The sequence below is a fragment of the Perognathus longimembris genome, chromosome 23, assembly GCF_023159225.1.
Source record: "Perognathus longimembris pacificus isolate PPM17 chromosome 23, ASM2315922v1, whole genome shotgun sequence".
NCBI lineage: Eukaryota > Metazoa > Chordata > Mammalia > Rodentia > Heteromyidae > Perognathus > Perognathus longimembris.
In genome coordinates, this window is record NC_063183.1 from 28,800,154 (window position 1) to 28,821,977 (window position 21,824).

The 21,824-nt window shown below is 44.0% G+C and overlaps 1 protein-coding gene across 9 annotated transcripts; it reads right to left on the bottom strand.

Annotated features, from left to right (window-relative positions):
• Positions 1–1,848: 1,848 nt before the first annotated feature.
• On the bottom strand, positions 1,849–16,518 carry Sema6d (semaphorin 6D). 9 transcript variants are annotated; one of them, XM_048332333.1, is made up of 19 exons: positions 16,423–16,518; positions 13,939–14,102; positions 13,410–13,521; positions 12,772–12,832; positions 12,601–12,663; positions 12,399–12,500; positions 12,093–12,183; positions 11,540–11,659; positions 10,774–10,862; positions 9,850–10,067; positions 9,601–9,732; positions 9,115–9,270; positions 8,835–9,008; positions 7,988–8,128; positions 7,824–7,901; positions 7,348–7,409; positions 6,915–6,971; positions 5,412–5,579; positions 1,849–3,745 (listed from the first exon to the last, which is right to left on the bottom strand). In XM_048332333.1, the coding sequence occupies exons 2-19, from the start codon at positions 14,045–14,047 to the stop codon at positions 2,457–2,459; spliced, it is 3,222 nt and encodes a 1,073-aa protein (XP_048188290.1). In that variant the 5' UTR covers positions 14,048–14,102; positions 16,423–16,518; the 3' UTR covers positions 1,849–2,456. The 9 variants fall into 9 exon arrangements, with proteins under 9 accessions (XP_048188290.1, XP_048188291.1, XP_048188288.1 ...); XM_048332334.1 differs by having other exon boundaries at positions 16,413–16,455; XM_048332331.1 differs by lacking the exon at positions 16,423–16,518 and having other exon boundaries at positions 13,939–14,655.
• Between the last annotated feature and the right edge of the window lie 5,306 nt (positions 16,519–21,824).

Sequence of the window (21,824 nt, forward strand, 5' to 3'; positions counted from 1 at the left end):
AAAATATGATGCTCTGTAAACCTCTTTAATATCAAGAGGCCAAGATATAATGATTGTATATTTTATTTTGACTTTACATGCGGTGTTAAAAACCCAAAGTACATATTATTTACACATCCACAATACAAGTTTACAAGATCTCTATACATGTTAAAGTACTCTATAAAACAGTATAGAGCCACTTCACTTGAGGGTTACTTTTTAATGCCGTACCATTAAAAAAGATACAATCTGTGTTTACCTTTGCACAAATGGATAAAGCATTTTAAAAATTAAATTAACAGAATAGAGACTAGAGTCAATGTTAGAAGTTTCAACATAAATACTGATAGAACTCACATTACAGATTACAAGGCAGCACAATGTTATCTGGGGTCACACAGAGTTACCACGCTGGGATTAATATTGGTAAGGTAAATTCAAACACATTTGTCGGTGGTGGACTGAGTAGTGTTTATCATTGGTTGGTTTAATTTATTATTAATCTGTAATATTTTAGTCGCAAAGCTGAAGTGTTTCAAGAACAGATGAGCTTCCAGAGATCACGGAAGTCATGTTCTTTGTAAAATAATGTTCTCAAAGGAAAAGAACAACTCTTAGCAATATCCTATCTTCTGTATAAAAAGGATCTGGTTTTTCGCATCCCATCCTCCCCCAAATAAGATAACCCCATCAGCATTATCACAAGAAATCAGCCGAACTTATTTGTATGACAGACCAGGAGCCTTCCTTAGCGGTGGTACCTTTAGCTTAGGTTCAACAGACAGTTGGGCTCTGGGCCGCATTTTTAACTACTACTGTACGAGGGTCCTGCCAAACTGTGTGGACATGAGTCTCCGTGCTTTCCACAGGTGATGTGTGTTCTCTGGGAAACCCCATCTGACTCCACATGGTCACCGTTTCATCCTTAGGAAAGCGGGAGTGGAATGTTTTCTTTTGTTATCATGGCAAAAGATGTAATGCTGCTATTCGAGTGGATTGCTTAACAATTCACTGTTTTAGGTTGCTTTTATGATTTCTTTTTTTAAAAGTCTTTTCAGGTGCTGGTTGAAGAAACATTGACAACTGGCACTCAGTAAGTGATGTGCTATACTGAACACACTTGACATTGTAGTAATTCTATCATCCTCGTGAATAAGGCACAAAATGCACAGATTCAGGTAAACTCACACGTGGTATTTACAGTATATTGTCATTACCTGCATGACTTAGACAATTCTCACATAACACAACATAGACAACATGACTGTACCACTGAGAGACTGTACCACACACAGCTCCTGCTAAGCCAATCATCATTCCTTTCCTATGTCTTTCTTTTGACTTGCTTTGGGGAATAGGAGGAGTTACAGGAGGAAATTTTTTTTTTTACCATATTGGGGAGGGGATAAAAACTCAACACAATCTAAATCAACTCTTTAGTAGTGTGTCCAAGTTTAAGTAGTGTAATTCAGGCTTTGATTCACAGTGGACTACTGAATACTGATGGCTAAATCAAGGATACCTCTTACCATCTCTAGCTCCATAAGCTGAGGCAAGACTGGAATCAAAGTCTGAAATGAATAGCAGCACAAAAAAGACTTGGAACTCTTACATTCTGGCATTGTGTACCACACCAGGTGAGTATATAATTTTGTGTGTTCAGGGATCTTTGATTGTATTCCTCTCTCAGAGCTGAACCCAAGGACTGATGTAGGATGAAGTTAGTGTTTTGTTCAGTCATGCTCAATGTAAACAACTCCATAGCACAAAAAGACGCAGTGAGCACCTAAACAAATCCTAGTGGGTACGCATCTTTCTTGCTTTCTCTCAAGCACACACACACACACACACACACACACACACACACACACACACACACACACTCAGACTGGCAACACAGTTTGTCGGTGGCATGAAAAAATGCCACCCATGAAAAAAAATGCTACAGTTTGGGGTCAAAAGACTGATTTTTTTTTTTTTTTTTTTTTTTTTTAGCAAACTGCTTGGTAATATACAAGTTCTTTTTTCGGGACAACTTTTTTTTGTTTTTGACATTTGTGCAAGAGGCAAGGTGAATGCATACATATTAAAATGTTCACATTTAATGGGAAGACCACACATAATGGCAGTCTAAATTGAACCCATTTTCAAGTATTTGTTCACAGATTCTTCTGAGTACTGTCTCAGCTCTTTTATACTGGTGAAGGTAGCCCTGGGGAGCTACATACCACTTTTGCTTCCAACAACAGAAATGGAATTACCAGCACCTTCCTTTGTCTGCAGTTAAGTACACAGAAGCTTTGCTGCAATAGCTACATGTGGCAAGTTCTGATGTTGCCAAAGTTAAAAGCGTCTCTTTGGCCACTTGGTTCTCTTAAAATACGAGCAAGTCTCTTGTGTTAAGGTACCCTTACAACATCATCCTCTCAACAACAGGACAGGATAAAGCCACGCAGGAATAGCACACTTGAGACCTAGTAAGTGTATTTGTTCAGTGGTCTGACTGATGTGGTTTGAGGAACAAAGGAAGGCTTTGGTGGCACATCAGGTTTTAAGGACGGTGTCCTCTTTAGTCCCGTCCTGGGAAGCGTGCCATTACTGGTATAGCTGCTCTGTCTGGAGAGGGAAGGCTGCAGATGGACACTCACTGGTGTCCCCTGAATATAGTCTACCTTCGCCCCTGTGGGGGTGGGCATATAACCTCCATGGTTCATACTAGGTTGTCTGGATAACAAAACACCGTTTGGTGAATTTAAGTTTTTAGGCATAGCAGAGATAGAGTGTCGCTGTGAGGAACTTTTGTGATAACCCCTTTGTCTTTCCAGGGAAGTCATTGGGACCCCAGGAGTAGTGGGGACATCTACTCGCTTAGTTGGACTATTTCTGGGCAGCGTTGAAGGAGGGGAGTAGAGTGACGCCTCCCGGTTCGGGACCTTTGGCGGGACCTCCGACACTGGTCCCACGGGATCCAGCATTAGGGCCTGGTGAGCCATTTGGATGTCTCCCATGATGGCTTTGGGGTTGCTGTTTGGGTCATTTAGATGCTTGAGGAGGTCATTGAGGGTATTCCTGGAATCCACAGAACGCCGGTGGTCCCTCTTACTGGCTGACTTGGTAAGAGGATGATCAATGTTTTGAAGCTTCTTTTCAGCTTTGTGCGCATTGGAGTTTGAGAAAGATGTGTTATAGTCATGGGTAGCATTTGGAAGAACAATGGCACTAGGGATATGCCCATGACTTAGTGGGGAATGGGGTGGAGGACTAGAAGGAAAAAACTGAGAGGTTTCCTTCCGTGAAGCTCCGTGGCCATGGGTCTTGTCTGAGTGGCTCTTCACAGACTGGAGTGGCTTCTGGTGCAGCACAGGTGTGGACTCGGGCGTAGGCAGAGCAGCCAGCTCTGGAGGTTGGCCTCGATGGTCCATTGCCATGGACTTTGTATCCCCATTGGGGGGTAGCTCCTTCCGACTGGTTAGTAGGTTGCTGTAGAGTTTAGGAGAATCAATATTCTGTTGATATTCCTTGACTGGGCTGTCAAAGAGACCATTCAGTTTGGCAAAACTTCCACTTGAGTCTGTGCACGACTGTGCAGACTCTGCATCTTTATGTATCTTTCTGTTCTTCCGAACAAACATATCACGGTAGCAGTATACCGCCACACCTGCAATGAACGCGCCCAAAACGAAAGCGGCAAAGACGCAGGTGATGAGGACATTCATGTGGACCATCTGGTTGGATTCTCCAGATTGGACTTCCCATCGGACACCTGCAATAGACACACAAGGGAAGTCTGAATGAGGTGCTTCCACTGGACTGACCCTCCCCTCACACGGCCCTGGTGCCTAGCTTGCAGGGTCGAGTACACACTACTGAGATTTTTCTTTCATCACAGTAGGTTCTCCAGAGACATATGATTGCTGCATAACTCTATCTCCCACTGATCTATATTTTTTTCTGTCCTTTACCCCATCATCTCTCATAAGTAGTTGTTAGATATCTTGTTTTCACCTAAAAAATTAGTTAAACGGTCTGTACGTTCCCAATAACTAGTTTCAATCCCTTGAAATGCTTTATCTCATGATTTTCTCCTCATTCATAAATCAGGATTAAAGAGCAGCTGCTGGGATTAGGAAAAATGCACAAATTAGCATAAACATACATTATGCTAGGAGAATTATGCTAACTTAACTAGTATAAGAACACAGGATTTGATCATAAACTAAAAGCATCTGCTTGGTCATTGTGAGGCACAAGTACATGCTTGTGCTGATTTGTTTTCCATTCCATTTCAGGGCAAAGCATTCTTGAATTACCTGCTATAGAAGAAACCCAGTATAAGGAAACAATATAAGGCAATATTTTATGAATTAGATAAGTAATACCATTACGTTATCTGGAGGTAGTTGAGAGCTATTTAAATTAGACCTGGAGGAGACGAGTAAATTAGTTTGTAAATATTGGAATTTTTAATGCAACCACAGACATCTAACAGTCATTCAAAGAAATGTTAGTTTAAGAGGTATCTAAGTCTATTACATGCTATACACACACCTATCCCAGAATAAGTGAGCTAAAGGGTTTTGACAACTCTACATAGCTTTAGGTCAGTACTAAGGGCTTTGAATATTAGTCATTTTAAATAAATGATCATGGTTATGGAATTTAGTGGCATTGTGAAAGACAAAGAAAGAAAAAAATAGAAGTGATATACTTGAAGAAAACAAATCAGAAAGAAAAATGGTTATAAAATGTTTTATAGTAAAAAGATATAAGACCAAAAATCAACAGATGTAAATCATAAATGACAAGGCATTGATTGACATAAAAACTGATTGGAAACCGGATACCACAGTTTAGTAGTAGGCGCTGAGGAATAGATTTTTTTTTCTTTTGTAAAGTACTATATCTAATAAGGTAGCTCAACATACAGCTGTTTTATAACTGTCCATAACCATCACTTTTTGCCCATGATAGAGGCAGTGTCTGTTCTGCATTATTGCTTGTGGCATTCAAGCAACTTTGTACCTCAAATGTCCACTGCATATTGCATTTTGGATTAAAGCTAACCAAGAGGCTGGGAAAGGCTCTCTTAGGTAAAAATATTTGTTATCAGGGTATCTGCCATTCATGAGTGTTCTTTTTTTTATGTTGAGGTGATCCTCAACATTCCTTGATACCAACAGGTTCTCAGCTTCTTCAGAGAGAAATCAACACAGATTAGATTGTCTGAGTGGCATTCCATGCCTTTCCTCCTTTAAGGAATGTACTCAGACTTAACAGTAGAAAACCGAAGTCACTCCAGCCAGAGGCTTGGAAGAAGTGTGGCGGTGGCAGCTCCCTTAAGATTCACCACTTGAAACTGCACACTCCCTGAGATACTAGGAATCAGGTTTCCACACAGTTAAGAGATGAGTTCCCTGATGAGGCCTTACCCTTTGGGATACCCGATAAAGAATCAGTAAAATCAGAAGTGATTGGGTCATCTTGAACTACAAATTTCCGGGAACTCGTCAGTTTAGGTCTCCAGGTATCAATCACTTTAGATGTGATTTCTGGGATACTTGCCACTGTGGTTATAGAAGATGAAGATACCTCCATGTCTGTGGTGGCAAACAGATGTTCATTAACATGGGTAGCATCAGAAAACTTTTCTGATTGGTCTGTTGCATTTTTAAGTTTAAATAAATATGGTAAGAAAGCTTGTTCTATCTAGGACTTCATCAAAATATACCTGAAGAGCCTACACCATAGCCTTTTCTTGCAAGGGAAGTATGAGAACTCACTGAAGACATGATAAGCAGACTGCAAAATGGAAGATATTCCCAGGGAAGCTGCGTTATTTTGCTACTCATCCTCTGGTAAGTTCTTTTTATGTATATTTTACAAAGAAGGCACTTTTATAGGTGATTGGACATTTATTTCCTTCACTGGGGAAGCTACCATTTGATTTCATCTATCAATACCTATTTATGTCTTAGTAAACACTTGATACAGATAAACCTGTTCTGCCTGACCATGGGCCTCCTATCCACTAAGGGCCTGTCTCTATAGCAGAGATCACAGCTTATAGTCTCCAAAATACCTAGGGAGTTTCTACCAAAGAATAAGCAGTAATGCAAACAAAAGCAAGGATGTTTAGATACACAAGATCTTCCATCCTTCTCCCTCCCCTCGAGGAAGAGAACTACTCTGAACCCCAGAAGCAGCAACCGGATTCGAGAGTTACTTAACTTTTTTAGATGGCTATTCCTGACCAAGTCAATTTCCCTCCAAAGGTAAGTACATTCAGCTTTGAGGCTGAAACCTTAGATCCCAGTTCTTACTGGGGTAGTCGTCGCAGATGAATGCGCCCGAGCAAATACAGATGGAGAAGCACAGAGAACCACTGACCATCTTAACACACCAAACTCAGCTTCATCCAGCTGAAGCTCCTGAGACTGACATTCAGCGTCCCAGGATCACCGCAAAACAATCCTTAACACTCATAAATACACATTTTCAGGGAAATGTGTATTTGTTTACTGGGTCTTAGGAAAGGTGAGGAGAGAAGGGGAAAATTATGGAAGTCCGCCATCCATTCCATATAGATGACCAGAGGAAACATTCACGATGCAAAGGGTGAGAGAGAGAGAGAAAGCTTGGGTGGGTGGGTGGGTGGGTGGGCGGGCGTGCAGCTGGAATGCAGTTCATGTGAACCTGTTGGCTTTTTCTGAAACGGATGTGCCTTGCTCAATGATGAACTGTTAACATGCTACACAGGGGTGAAGTGTTGAATTAGAATAAGTCTTTGGGTACCATCATCAGTGGGGTTATGAGTCAAAGCAGAAAAATGAAGGGCTGCCAAACTGCGCAAAAGGGAGGGGGAAAAGGGGTTGAAAATGTTGAACTCAAGGAAAGCAAAGGTGGTTAATTCAAAAACATGAGACAAAACTAACCAGATGTTGGACCGCCAAATATTTTGTAATCTGGTGTAGTTGAAGTAGGCAAAATTTCTAAAAGAATTAAAGGAACAAGGAATCAGTGAAAAGTAACCAAAAAGAAAGCAAAAAATTTATGAATTCCAAGTAACTTAAAAAAGTTAAAAGAAAAGACTACAAATTAAAAAGATTAACCTACTGGTTAGACTACTTTTCTCCAGATTTTTGTTTTTCCTATGAAATTGTAAACGGTGAGGAAAAGGAAAAAAAAAAAAAAGTAAAGATTATTTTCTTTTGTATCCCCCATGACCAAACAGCTCAGCTTTTGCGAAGTTTTAAAGTTAAATGCTAGGTGGTGTGCGTCCCGGGTCCTTCCCAAGGCTGAGTGTAAAATAATGTTCACGTGCAGAGGTGGTCCAAAAGAGGTGTCTCGGGAGAAGGTTTGTCTTACCATGGCAGTCCCCTAGATGGGCCGTGTTGCCGTATTCTGTGTCTTGTTCATACTCTCCAGCACTGTGGTTATGGAAAGCAAAGAAGTCTTCGGTTAGCAGCCTTCATAGGGACCCAAGTGACCACCAGAGCAGAACCAAGAAGACAGACTGATTAGTCAGGATGGGCAGAAAGCGCAAATCGACATTTCAACACGCACGACTAGCTCAAAATGCATTGAAAAATGTCACTGGGATGGTTATAGAGATAAAAGGAATTCCCCCCCCCCCCCATATATCCATTTCTCTTAAGAATCATTATGTCAGTAAGTTCCCTTCCTTCTCACATTTCAGGTGGTTTTTTTTTTTTTAATTTTTTTACTTTGTTCTCATTCCAAAAAGTGAGGGAAGAAAGAAAGAAGGAAAGTTTCTTAAGCGTAGAGCTTTAGAGACCCTGGAGAGGAGACAGTTCATCATGAACACGACAAAGCCTACTTACGGCACCTCTGCAGTTACTCTCCCACAGGTCCCCTGGCTTAACCAGCCACAGTACGGGTCACGAGAGGCAATGCACGACCTGTAGAACGGTAAGCACAGCATGGCTGGAGTTTCCTCATCCACGAAGGCCCAGGACCCAGCGTAAGTTCACAAACGTGCGCTTACTTCTTACACGATCCGTACCGCTCACAGCGGCTGAGGGGAATGCGGACCACACAGCTGGAGAATGCCACATACAAAGCATGGTGGTCTTTATCCAGCTGTAACGAGATGACCTTCTTCTCTTCCTCATTCTCTGCACTGCACCTATTGGATGGGATAGATTATTGAAGACATACATCTAGTGGGTCGGAAGCCGCATGGACTAATAAGCAAGGACGGCTTGGCTTTGCAGTGATTGGGGAAATTTTAGTGTACTTGATACTAGCGAGCCAAACAGGCACATAGTTTGAGGAATAATAATCATGTGATTTGTATGGATGGTTAAATTTCGGGGGGGGGGGCAAAGGGTTTTCGAAGATTACATTTGTGAAGGGCGTGGGCGAATCTAGTGATGTTTGTACACATTTGAATCATCGCATGTTAAATGTTTACCAGGGTTTTCTTGGCTCTAATTCTGTTACCTATATCTTGTTTCAATTGCTCAAATCATTTCTTACATTCTGGTTTGAAGAACCCAGTAAACTATAAATACTAATAAATATGTGCATAGGAAGCATCCTGAAATATACCGGGAAGACAAAAGGGGTAGGGCTAAAATTAAAATGTTCTCATTTCCACAAGTGAAAAATGAGGACTGAATTATTTTCACATTCATCAACTATTATTCACCCCTCTGTACACTAGTGCACTGGCTCCAGGAACCCAAAAGACATGAAGAAAAAAACCTAAACAAAACCAAACCCAAACCACTAATTTAAAGGGCTGAGAGGAAGCGAGTAGATTGAATTGGGATAGACACCAGAAATTTCTGAGCAGTGTGCTGAAGCGCTATCTCCTACAATACACCTACTTTGCTTGGTTGTAAGCTTCAATTTCTTCCAGTAACACGCTGTCATTCAAAGAGAAAGGACTGGTCTTTGCCAAAACTTTAAGTACAATGCCAGCTTCAGAGCCAACGAAGATGACTGTGTAGTTCTGGTGGGGCCCTGCGGAGCGGTCCACGGCGATGGCTGTCAATCTGTACCTGCGAGAGGGTGGCGGGGGAGTCAGACTGGAACGACAACCGCAAGAGAGCACAGGACGGGAGCTGGCCACCGCGTCCCCCCCCCCCCCCCCCGCCACCATCCCACCTGACTCGGGTCTTTGTGAACCAGGGCTCGTCGGCAATGGGGGGGACCGCAGAGTCCATGAGGGGGTGGGATTTGATGAATGCTAAGGTTTCATCCGGGAAGTCGATGGAGGTTTTATACGCTTCAGCAAGGCCATGTTTTGCACAGCAGCCAGGCCTGAAAGAAAAAGTGTTTTCTTACTGCTCACCCCCCCCCCCCCAGACCCCCCAAATTGTATCTAAGGAGTTAAGTACACACTTTGAGAGGAAGGAGAGTCAACAAAAACACAGGAGCCATGCTAGTTCTCTGAATTCCACACTGGCAAGCACAGGGTGCTAGCAGACTGCAGGGGGCTGGTGACGGGCTGTATCTGAGATGCTACACAGGAACCCCTTCCTGGACCGGGAAGTTGGCCCAGCTGCTCTCTGAAGATGGATGGATGCTTCCAATGACCACAGGGGGAGGTTTTGTTCAAGACAAAAATCCTTTTCAATGGGTTTTCTTTACCTTGGCTTTGGGACTTTGTCTTCAGGGACTGCTGTCCAAACAGAATCTGGAGTTTTCTGTTCTTTAAACCGTCCTTTGAATACCTTCTCAATGTCTTCCATGCTAAACGCACAGACTGCAGAACCAGGAATGCTGAACAAATTTAGAAGCGCGAGAATGATGAGGAAGAAGCGGGATAGCAGGCCAGTGGCCCCGTTCCCTGCAAGGGAGCACACAGCCTCTTTAGCAGCCTCAAGGACGCGTTCTTACCTGTTGAGCTGCGTGGTGAACACCCCGACCACAGTGGGGACACCGTTGATCTGGATGATGTCTGTTATCGACTGCAGCACATCAAAGTAGAAGAAAGAATCGCCCGGGACGGAACAGTTAAGCCGAGCCTTCAGAAACGAAGTCCAGTGTTTCTCCAGGACCCGCTGGGAGCCACCCATGTCATTCTTACATATGCGTGCCACACGGGAATATACAGCCTGTCCAGGAACAAAAGAGAACGGTGGCTTATCAGGAGGAGGGAAAGGACTAGGAACCAAGTGCTGATATTTAAGTGATGAGAGACTAGAAATGCTCAGGATATTTGGTTCAAAAAAAAAAATGTAGCCATCCTCTCCTGGGGCATCTGTGCAGGAAGAAGGCAAACGAGATATACCTGTGAGCAACACATCCCATTGCTCATGAGATGCACAACCAACGTCAGGGCGATGTGATGGGTTACGCCTTTAATTCCAGCAGCTGGGACACAGAGGCGTATCTTAAGAGTGGATGCTAATCACCCAGGCTCTATCTCAAGAAGAAAAATAAAAAGTGGTCTTTAACCTCGGGAGAAACTGAAATCATTTAAGATCACTTTCTGGATTAAACAGGATCCCTTAGTTTTTCAGTCCTGCCTTTTGACGAGGTAAAAGACTAGCCTATCAATGGATTTCTGAAGAGTAGACAAAGCCTCCATAGTTCAGAGGTTATGTGGAGAGCACTGTCGATGGTGATATTTAAAAAAAATGTAACTTTCTGAAGGCCTAAGAGTTGCTGTCCCCAATTTAGTCATCGTTCCGGTGTTTCCCAGCACCCCGATCTCTGAATTCAGCCTTCCATGCGTTGTAACCAGGACGCTGGAAACCATTCTGTCCCGCTCACCAAACTGGCCTCAACTCCCAATACGAACCCACTCCGCATACTCGCCTTGCCTAAGTTGTTGTGTTCCACTGCAATTTCACGAAAGAAGAAATAGACATAGTTTCCATATTCTATGGCATGAAGGAAGTGTGGCTCTGAAAGAAAAAACGCAAACAAACTGGTCCTCAAAGGATAATTTAGGATAGGATCTCTACTGCTAGGGATTACGGACAGATGTTGGAGAGTCACATCAAGGCACTGATTTCGAGGAGCCCCAATATGGGTGTGTTCCAGCTTCAGGGGCCTGTAAGTGTCTTTAAAGTCAGCTAATGGACTGTAAAAAGGCCTACAGGGAACTACACTGCAGCAAAGAGCTTTGTTTCAACAGACTTATTCATTAACCTACTTAACTAGGGAAGAAAACTTATTACCCTGAGAATGAAAAAAGAAAAACCCACAACTTTGCTAGAATCTCAAGAAGCAAATGACTCTGCAGTTGTGGCCTCACGGAGGATTCTCAGTGTAACTTAACAAGGTGGGCAGATGGGGGTGGGCGAGTCCGCTCTCCGCATTTGCAGTCAGACAAACCGGCACACGAGACAAGAGTGCTCTCTAGGCTTCTGTTTTGGGGGTTCCTTGATGAACTTCCTCTTCCTGACATGCCTACAAGGTTCCCCTTCTCTATCAGTGCTCCGGTCCACAGTGAAAGCAGTATGTGTTTGTTGCAGATGAACCACCAGAGAACTGCACACGGTACTTCTGGTCAGCCTTGGCTGCTGCTCGCTGGAGAGCCACCCCGCCCACAGTGCCACCCAGCCCTCTTCCCCGGTACCTTTGATCCACTTGGAATCATATTTGATGGTGCGAAGAGCAGATCCGTCCCCCATGCTTCGATAAATAACAGCATCACTGGCCAAGAAGTCCGCTACTGTGGCAGAATATAGTTTCCCATCTGAAACCAAAGTGATAATTGGGTAAAATAACCATAATTATCCAGCAGTGTGTTAGACCCCTTGCGGAGCTTCCACCTGCCACCATTATCTAGTCAGATAAGTATATACCTGACGTTCAGTCAGCCTCTACCAAGTGGTCCTATCACATTATCTCATTTTACAGATGAAGGACATAAACATCCAAAATTAAGGAACTTACTCAGGGGTCACTAGCTTAGTTAGCAACAGAGCCACAAGTCCGAAGACGTATAATATGCATTAATATGTCCTGGCTCTTGTTTTTTCTTTAAAAAAAATGTGTTCAACTATTTTAGCCTTTGAAATACCTGTGTCTGACAAAGTTATGAGCTTTTTAATTCCTCCCCCATTTAAATTCATTTTGTCCCTTCGGTGTCATGAATCATTTATATTCATGACAGCACAGGTTCTTACCAGCAAACAGGGCAACATTGGTTTGTCTGGCATCAAATGGGCATCTTGCCAGGCCACTAATTTCTTCCCCATCATACTCTAAGGTATTCAACTACAAAAGAAAAATAAATAGACCTTGTCACTTCTGTTCACTGTACCTGTTTGAACGCAATATTGCTTTATTTATATTGAAATTATATTGAAGAATTCTTCTTTGCTTATTTTTAGAACATTAGGGATCAAACAAATTTCTGGATTATAGAGAAAGGGCTGAACTTGAGTAGTAGGCCAGCGAAGAACAAAACAAGATCAAAAAAACCCGCTTACCCTATAATATCTGCACATAGGATTGAATGCATTGGTACCACAAACGAAAACCATCTCATCGTTTCTGGGAACAAATACTTTGATAAAGTTGTGGCATTCATCCTAAAGAGAGTAAGTACATTGAGGTTACACATAACATATGGTGATGTCCTGGTATGTAGCTTACACAAAGACCCTAGGAGGTCCTGTCTGCTGCACTCACTTTATGCTTGCCTTTCATAGCACAGTTTTCTCGATCTTGCTGTCTGGACCTCCATGTCAGCTTCTGTATTAAGCAAACCAGAGTTCAGGATGAACATATATGGAGGAGGGAGCAGTAATAACTCAAGTCCTAAGTAAATGCAAACAAATTTCCTAATTGTTAATGGCTCACCTTGCTTGGAATGACTTCTGTTTGGGGGATTTCATTTAAGTTGACTGTATAAACTTGATCCCTGGTGGAAATAAGGGAAGAAGTCAAATCATGTTGGATGCATAAAAATGCGAAGTTACTGCTCATTTAGTTCCACATATCTGCCTTTGCTGTGGTTTGGAGGTCCTCTGGATTGTCTCTGTCCCAAATAAAATTAACAGAGTTCTTTTTCATTAGTGAGATGCTTTTATATCTATACTACTACTGTAATCAAACACAAGTTCTCCAAGCCCGAGTCAAACTGCCAGTTGGTATTAGCATAGAGATATTTCTAATATTTGCTTCAACAATTCTAAGTTAAGAGAGAATAAGGAATGATCTTTTTTCCCTGCTGCTTTAGGGAAAGAATGGTATATGGGTTGTTTTTTGTTTTTGGGTTTTTTTTTTTTTGATGGCAGTAATAAAATAGCACTGCTGAAGGCTTTTAGCTCTGTATTTTGTTTTTGGTATATAACACTGACTCTTCTCTGTGAATATTTTGGGCTACTTGCAATTCTCGATCACAATCACATATTAGTTTTTCATGAACTAGACACATTAATGCAAGCACCACAAGAGAAAAGAATTTTAATCTAATAAACCAATGAGAGGAAAATTACCTGCCAGCAATATAAAGTGTGTCTCGAATTTTCAACATCAGCTGAAAGTCCAGCCTGTGCTGTGATTCATTGCCTGAAGGGCGTCCTCTAAAAACCGGATATTGCTTTGAATCTGCAAGTAAAAATGGGCTAACCCATCAGTCAGGATTATGGAGCTGAAGAATCAATAGACAGCATTGATTAGCTGTATATACTAGTTGTAGAAAGGTTTTAACTAAATTCCTCTCTTAAGGTCTTGAATATAAATGAATAAAAGGCAGCAAATGTCAGCAAATGGTCTTTTTCTTTTTATACTGAAAATAGATACCATAATGGTCCTTTTGTTTATGCTCAAAGAGTATATGAGATATATAGACCATATATCTGCCTCGATACATGGGTTGCCAGAAAGGCAACCAAACTGCTCCATTGTTTTCAAACACGAAGACATGATCGCAGAATACATTAACATGCAAAAAAAAATCTCTCCCTGGTTGTGAAAATGAATATGCTTCCTTTTTAGGAGAAAACACTGCTGTGGGTAACTTACAGTGGTAGTCAACAGTGTTAAGGGGCTCCTCATCTTCGGGAAAGCTGACTGCCCTCAGCTGCGAAGCCATCAGGAGCAGCGTGCAGACACGAAGCAGGAAGAACTTCATGGCTGGACCACGATAAAGGCAGAGGAGCCCCTGCTCAGAAACTCGACTCAGCTACCTAGAAAACAAGCAGTTTGGAAAGGTCCGTGAAGCTGTGTGATCTGACGGGGTTTCTCATTTGTAATCCGCTCTTTTCACCCCCAGATCCTTTCCCAGCCTCCCCCCCCGCCCCCCTCCAGCAGTGATCCATCAGTTATCTCCAAAATCACAGGCGAAATACAGCAGAGTGGCAGGCCTAGGTAGAGCATCTGGTCAGCATCCTGACGTGTGAGGCAGATTGGCCAGCATTTTTGAGGTAACTAAGTATGTCATTGCAGCAAAATCACCAGAACGACGAACAGAAATGCTGGCTGCTGACTTGGCAAGGAGATAGGCAAAGTTGGGATCCGAATTTTAATTAAACTCCATTCTGCATCCCTTCCCCCAGTCCTGAAATGCATCCAATACAGTGTGTTCTCTGCCCCCCCCTACCATAAATTGCCCAAGCTGCCTCAAAATTATCTGGAGAGCTGACCACCCTGGCACCTTCTCATCAGCTCTTTGCTGAAGGCCTTGCCAAGTTCCCAGATCTAAATTCTTAAGTAAGAGTGCTTCCTAACGCTCAGCCAGCCCCACGTGGAAATAATGACAAGTGACTTGGAGCCGTGGGGGGGGGGGGGGAGGGAAGGGGGAGGAAGGAGGGACTGAAAAGAAATGAAGTGATTTCATGATACCCAATCAAGCAAAGTGGGTTAGGGTGTGTCCACAGCTGACACCCAGCCCCTGGAGAACTCATGTTTTTTAACATAAGACCATTTGGACACAAACCAGTAATGCCTTAAGGACCCCCTGACATCTTGGCTTCATTGAACTTCAGTGCTCTGGGGCATACCCAATGCATCCCCCCACTACCAGGGCTGGGAAGATGAAATCTGGGACCAACTGGAGGCCCGACTCCCATCAGGGGAGTCCCTGCCTGGTTCTGTTCTCCATACTGGATGCAGGTAAGAGGGCTTGCCTTCCAACACCCCCCTCCCCTCTTCTCTCCCCCTCCCCCCTCTTTCCCCTTCCCCCTCCCTGTTCTGTCTCCCTTCCCCCTCATTCTCTGTCTGCCCTCCTCCTGTCTTCCTTCCATCTCCAGCCTCCCTCCACTCAGGCCGCTCTCTCCTATTCTCAGCGTTTTTTGTCCTCTTCCCCCCTCCTCCTCACTGGCACTCCCCCCTCCCCACCTCTTCTCTCTCTTCTTTCACCATGCTTCCTCTCTTTCTCTCCTCTACTGGTATCACTCTCCCCTGCTTCACCTCTCTCTAGTTCCTCTCTGCTCTCCCTCCTCTTTCCTTGCCTGTGTTTTGCCTTGCACCTCGCTCTACACACACCACTCCCCTTCTCTTTCCAACCTCCCACTCCCTCTCTCTATGGCCCCCCCTTCCTCTCAGACCTTTCATCTTTCAAAAAGGACTCCATTCCTGTGCCCTCTGGCCCCTGCTCAGCTTTAGCCCTCTACCCGCTCTTACCTATCTCCTGCCTCTCTCTCTCATACACACACGCACACCCCTCCCTCTCTGGGTCTCTGTCTCTCAGGACCACCATTTCCTTCTCCCCCCTCTCTCTCTCTCGCTTTCTCTATTGGAATCACTCCTCTTTCTCCTCCCATCTCCCTCTCCCTTTCTCAACTATCATCTCTTTGGTGTGTGCTCTTTAGACTCCCCCGCCCAGACCTCTCATCTCTGCCACTCATCTTTCTCTGGACTTTTTATCTTGTGTCAGTTTCTCTCTGGACTTCTCACCTTTCGGTCTAGACCTCTCACCTCTCTCTGGACCTCCCATCTCTCTCCAGCTCTCCGTGTCTATCACTGTTGGGACCACTCATCCCTCTCCTCTCTCCTCTCTCTTGCTCTCTGGATCATTCATCCCTCTTTGTCTCTCTCCCTTTCCTCTTTCTCTCAAACTCATCTTTCTCTCTTGGGATCACTCCTCTCTCTTGCACCTCCTCTCTGGGTCTGTCTGTCTGTCTGTCTCTCTTTCAGCACCACTATCTTTCTCCACTATTCTCTCTCTCTCTCATACACATACACACACTCTTTGGACCTAGCATCTCCGTCACTCTTGAGACCCCCCATATATACATATATGTGTGCATACACACATATCCATATATACTATCTTCCCTCTTGCTCTCTGGATCTTTCATCTCTCCCTAAGACCTCTTAAGCGCTCTGAACCCCTCCCTTCCTCTCTGTTTCTCTCAGGACTATTATCTCTTTCTCCTCACATCTCCCTCTTTAGACCCCTCATCTCCCATGTGTCTTTCTCTCTGGACCTTACACGTATATATGTGTACATACATATATGTATATGTGTCTAAATACATATATACACATATACAGACCTCTCCTCACCTTTCTCTCTTGAGCTCTCCTCTCTTTTGAGGAGAGGTCTGGGGAAAGACAGGAAACATGCAGCAGAGACCTAGAAAGAGATGATAGGTCAGAAAGTAGTCCAGAGCCAGAGAGAGAGAGTTGTGAGAGGTCCAGAGGAGGGGGAGACAGATGAGAGATTCTCTCTCTCGCCTCTCATCTTTCTAGTCACTAACCTCTGGCCTCTCAAATACACCACTCCTTCCTCTTCCCACTGTGATTTCTCTCACACTACCGTCTGTCTCTCCCTTCTCATTGGTCTCTCCACTCCTATCTCTGCTCTCCCTGGCTAGAGCCTGCCTTATGGTGGAGCTTCTCTACAACAACTTGCTGTGCCACTTTAGAAAATGAAATGTAAAAGTCTAGGGGTGCTACAGTCATCCTCCTTATTTGAAATGTCTTGCATGTTAAATCATACATTACAGATGTGTACCATTTGTTCTAGATCGATACCTTCATAAAGGTACGAAAACAAGCATTAAATTATATAATAATCACAGTAAAAGAATAAAAATCAGAAATACAAAAGACCTTTAAAGTGGGGGGGGGAAGTGGGAAACTTTCCTATGCTCTGCTTTGCAATATCAACTTTCATAATTGTCATTTCTAATTTCTACGTTGAATAAAACATTTGTCTTTAACCTCAGTTCTATCTACTTAGTATCCAATTCCTGGTGGTGATGGCGGTGCAATTGTGCAAGTGCTTCCTGTTCCATTGGTGTGAGCAGCAGTTTCCTATGGATGAGATGTGACAGCATGTCTTCTCAGGCTCACGAGGAACTAAATGGCTCATACACATATAGGACCAGGCGTGACCCCGAGAGCCCAAACAAGGTTGGGGGGAAGAAGTCAATTTTCCCTAATAAATAGTTATTTAAGAAAAAGTAATCACTTAGGTCCCTTCTCAAGGACCCCCGACCCTAGCCCAAGAAGCATACTCCTGTGTTGTCATCAACCAAGATGACCCTGTCCACACATCTGCCATTTTTTTCTGAAGAATTATATCCCTCTCTCTTGCGTTTCCATACGATTTTCAAAGTCCTAAACAAAAGTTCAAGCAGTGTAAAAAGGCAAAAATGTTACCCAAGAGGTAGATTTTGCAAACTTGTCATCCAAACTAGCCGGACAGTTAATGGCTCTTTCTCTTAAGCATTGGGGAGGAAAGTCTGAAATACTCTCTTCCTAAAGGAATGTGAAACAGATGCATGATAACCGAAGTTCCTGTGAGCTTTCATCCTCCACGATGCTGAGGGCATGGCTCTTCTCAGAGGACGGGGCAGGGCGGGGCCTCAGCTGGAGGAGCGGCTCCCCTATGACCCAGGCTGGGAGGACTCACTGCTGATTCACTGGCCAGCACTGAGTGTCCAGCTGTAGGCTGAGTTATCACTTCCCGTAACTCATTATCTGATGCTGCCGAGAGCACTTCTCCTAACTCCCGCCTCTGAAAATAAAAGCCCTGTCACTCACTGCTTCCTGTAGCTACCTAAAGCTTTGTTTTTGTTTTTTTAAATACTGATTTGCTATAGAAGTTATAAATGAAAGTGTTGAATATCATCACACTGATAATCCACATAGGGCTAGATAGGAATAGGAAGAATCTGGAAATAGGGGAGAGAAATAGAGAAAGAACATGGATATTTAGGTTAGAAAAATGAGTTCAAACTTGCTTTTGACATTTACTTCCTGGTTCTGGACTCCAAGGTGACAATCTTTTCAAGATTCAATTTTTTCCAGGGTAATTATCTTTCCTATCTCATTGATTCTTCTTAGGATTGAGATAATCTATAGATAGAGCATCTAATCTATAGATAGAGCAGATCTATAATCTACTGATATTGAATCTATAGATAGATTATAGGATCTATATAACTTATAGATAGATAATCTATAGATGAAGCAGAACTGAAGCAAATGTCTAGTGACATTTTAGTAAATATATTTAATTGGGCAACAAGGCTTTTAAAAGAGTCATTTTTTTTACCCTTTCATTTTGTCCAGCTATTTTCAAGCTTTAGGTTTGTCATCACAACAATGACGAGGATAAGATATAGCTTCAGACATGTGACGCCCCAGAGCAGAGATGCACCTCCCTTGGGTGTAAGCCTACAATGAAGGGTAGTCCTGCGAGAGTGGTTATCCTTCAAGTCCCCCAGTGAGCACATGTCGCCATTGTTGGGTATCCCATTCTCCCCCCCCCATCACTGACACACAGTGCAGAAAGCTCTTAACAGGAGTGCTGTGCCAACAAGACAGAGATGGAGCGACGTAAGGGCGTGTTCAGACTCCAGTGCTGCTTTAAAAAAAGCAACCTTTAAAGGGAGTTGCAAGAATTGAGCTCCACACTCACACTTTTCACTATAAGATCTCTACAGATCAGGGTGCCGCTAGGAAGAAAAGACCACAGCTATGAAGAAAAAAACATACTTTGGGGAGTTTCATGGAGCACACACTAACAATTGGTGTTAGGAGGAAATAGCCAAAGACTATTTTGATTATTGAAAAACTGCATCAGGAAAGTAAAAATTAACAACAAAAACAAAACACAAGAGAGTCCAAGTTCCTGATTCCCAATCAACTTAAGTCCAGCTTGGATGGGTATAAGGATACATAATCTTCTACTCTAGCTGCTTGCCAGAAAAGATAAGATGAAACCTCTCGAGAGTGCATCCAGAGACTACGGGGATTTTTTTTAACAAGCAGGTTTATTTTTCTTAAACACAGAAACAGTAATTACATTCCCATGCTAAGAGAAAAGCAATAAAACAGACTCAAAGATAATTCAGACATTAGAGTAATCAGACATGTTTAAAAAACAACTCTGCTTATTTTATCTAAGGGAAAAGAAAAACATGGGAATGTGGAGTTTCACCAGAGAACTGTAATTCCTAAGAAATGATAACTGTACAACTGAAAACACACGAGAAGTTCTTAATAGATATAACATATTGTTTAGTAACGACACGTTATTTAGTAACATATTGGTCTTAGATAAAGAGAAGATTCATGAACTGGAAAATAGATGAAAAGAAATTATGAGACAAAAATAAGGAGAGATTGGAAAAAAAGAAGCTGGGCACTTGTATCATCTTGTGAAAAGATGTAGCCTCTTGGAGTTGTGAGAATGGAGAAGGAGAGTGGACAGAGCACCATTTAACAAGATAACGTCAGCACTCTTTCAGAACGGACAAAACCACATTAAAAACCTTTTAAGAACTAAACACAAAGAAAAACCACACTTAGTAATACTCTAAATGCTGGAAACAAAGACAAATAGGAAAAAATAAAGCTAAAAGATATATTAACTTCAAAGGAACAAGAATAATCCTGACAGCTGACTTACCATAGAAACGACGGAAAGCAGTAGACCATAGAATGAGATTTTTAAAGGGCTGAAAGAAAATAAATTTCCAGCCTAGCATCCTGTAACCAGTGAAGATATCTTTTAAGTACAATAAAAATAAAGATGTTTCAGTCAAATAAAAAGTTAAGAGATTTCTTATTAGCAGCCTCAAACTGGGAAGGACCTCCGCACGTCGGAGAATTTACACAGGACACGACTCTGGCTCTTGGAATGAAGTGGGAACGCGGGAACGAAGGAGATCCTTCTCAGCCCTCGTCCAGAGGAGCTGGGGCGCCCACCAGTTGGAAAGCCCCCCTGGGCCCCTTTTGGAAATGCCACTTGTCATGGAGGAGGTGCTTAGAGACTTCCATTTCACCCACCTCGAGAGCCCCACGTGGAGCTGGCTCCTTCTACTCTGCCAAAGATGTTTCCAGATCGCTGCCTCCTGACGTCTCCTAGAAAGTCTCAGCTAACCGGAGCTTGGGCGCCTTCTCCGCTCTTTCCTCTAACTTCCCAGTGTCTCCGGCTTTTGGAAGCCTTCAGCAGACGCAGTGTAAAGTCACCAAGTCAACTGTGCACGCTCTGATCCCAGTCTCCTGTCCTGCCAACTTGGCTTATCTGACCACTTTCGCCAAGGCTTTCTCCTCAGGGTCTCGAGCCTGCTAAGTGCCCTTCTTTGTGCTTGACAGTCCTTTTTCTCCCCCCTCAGACAGAAGTGGCAATGGCCAAGCAGTTCTGCCCCTGCTTTCAGACTCCTCCACCCTCCACCTGCCTCTCTGGCTCCGTCCTCAGAGGGGACGAACTCACTTCTGTAAGGATGGAGAAGACGGAACACTAAAGTCACCGTCCTCACAGGCCACCTGGCAGAACAGAATTCCTCATCTTAATAGAGAGAGCCCCTACCCTTGGAATATGACCTGGAAGACTTGAGATGGTCTCGATCGTGTCTCTGTCGTCACTTCTTCAGGACTCCAGAGATCTTCTGTCCTGTTCCTCTACCACCCTGAGCCTCCGTCCCTCTGGCCCCGTGCTCTGCTATCCCGGCTGTTTTCAGTCCTGGGATGTGTCACACCGCTGACATCACCCAGCCATGCTCCTACTCCCCCGGCCCTTCTTGACGCCCATCCCTGGCTTGGTTACGTGCTGGTCCTCTTCAAGTTCTCAATGCCTGGGAGGAGCTTTGCAGTCCCTCAGGACACGTGCGTCTCTGAGCTGTCACAGGGGGTAAAGGAGCGAGTCGTGCGGTCTGCATCACCCGCAGCCCCGCAGAATTGCCGAGGGCGGGGTTAGCATTTTTGATTCCTGTCTCATTGAAGTTTATATAAAACTATCGAACCACAGAAGGCAATAGACCCTGGGGAGGATGGGCGTCCTGGCGGCACGGAGAGCTATGGCTGTAGTAGAAGGGGCATCGTGCACGGGGGAGTCTAGGAACTCCAGGGGGCGCTGTTCCCACCAAGTGGGTGGGAATGAGGAATTACCCAGATGGACTGCAGCCCTTCCCATCCCCACCCAATCCTCTTCTGCACATAGGCAGGTGCCACGCATGGGAACAGAGGGGCTGGAGCCCCTCCACTGATGCCCCCTCTACTTGGAGATGCACCCTCCCCTCCCCCCCACGGGAAGCTGGGGACGTGGGAGAGAGGAAGAGCCCGCCAGCGCTGTCCTGCTAAGGACATTTTCTAATTAACTCCAGCTTCCCATGTCTCCTTCTATCTCTTTCGCTCACTTCAGTTTCACTTCACTTCAGCCCATCAACAATCTTGAGTGCCAAATCCAAGGCAGGCTTCCCTTAACAGTCCTTGTCCCCCCCGGGGGGCGGGGTCCCCGGGACATACTGGACACAAGCTGAGATTCAGATACTCCATGGCCGCTGCCCTGCCTCTCCATACCCCTCCCCTCCTCTCAGCTGTGATTCTGCACCATTCCCACCTGCGCGTCTACCACCACCGACCACCGGAATCCACGTCCACCTGCTCAGGTCTCTCTCCTTGAGGTGATCTGAAGTTAGCAGGCCTAACATGGAACCTAACAAGCCTGGTCT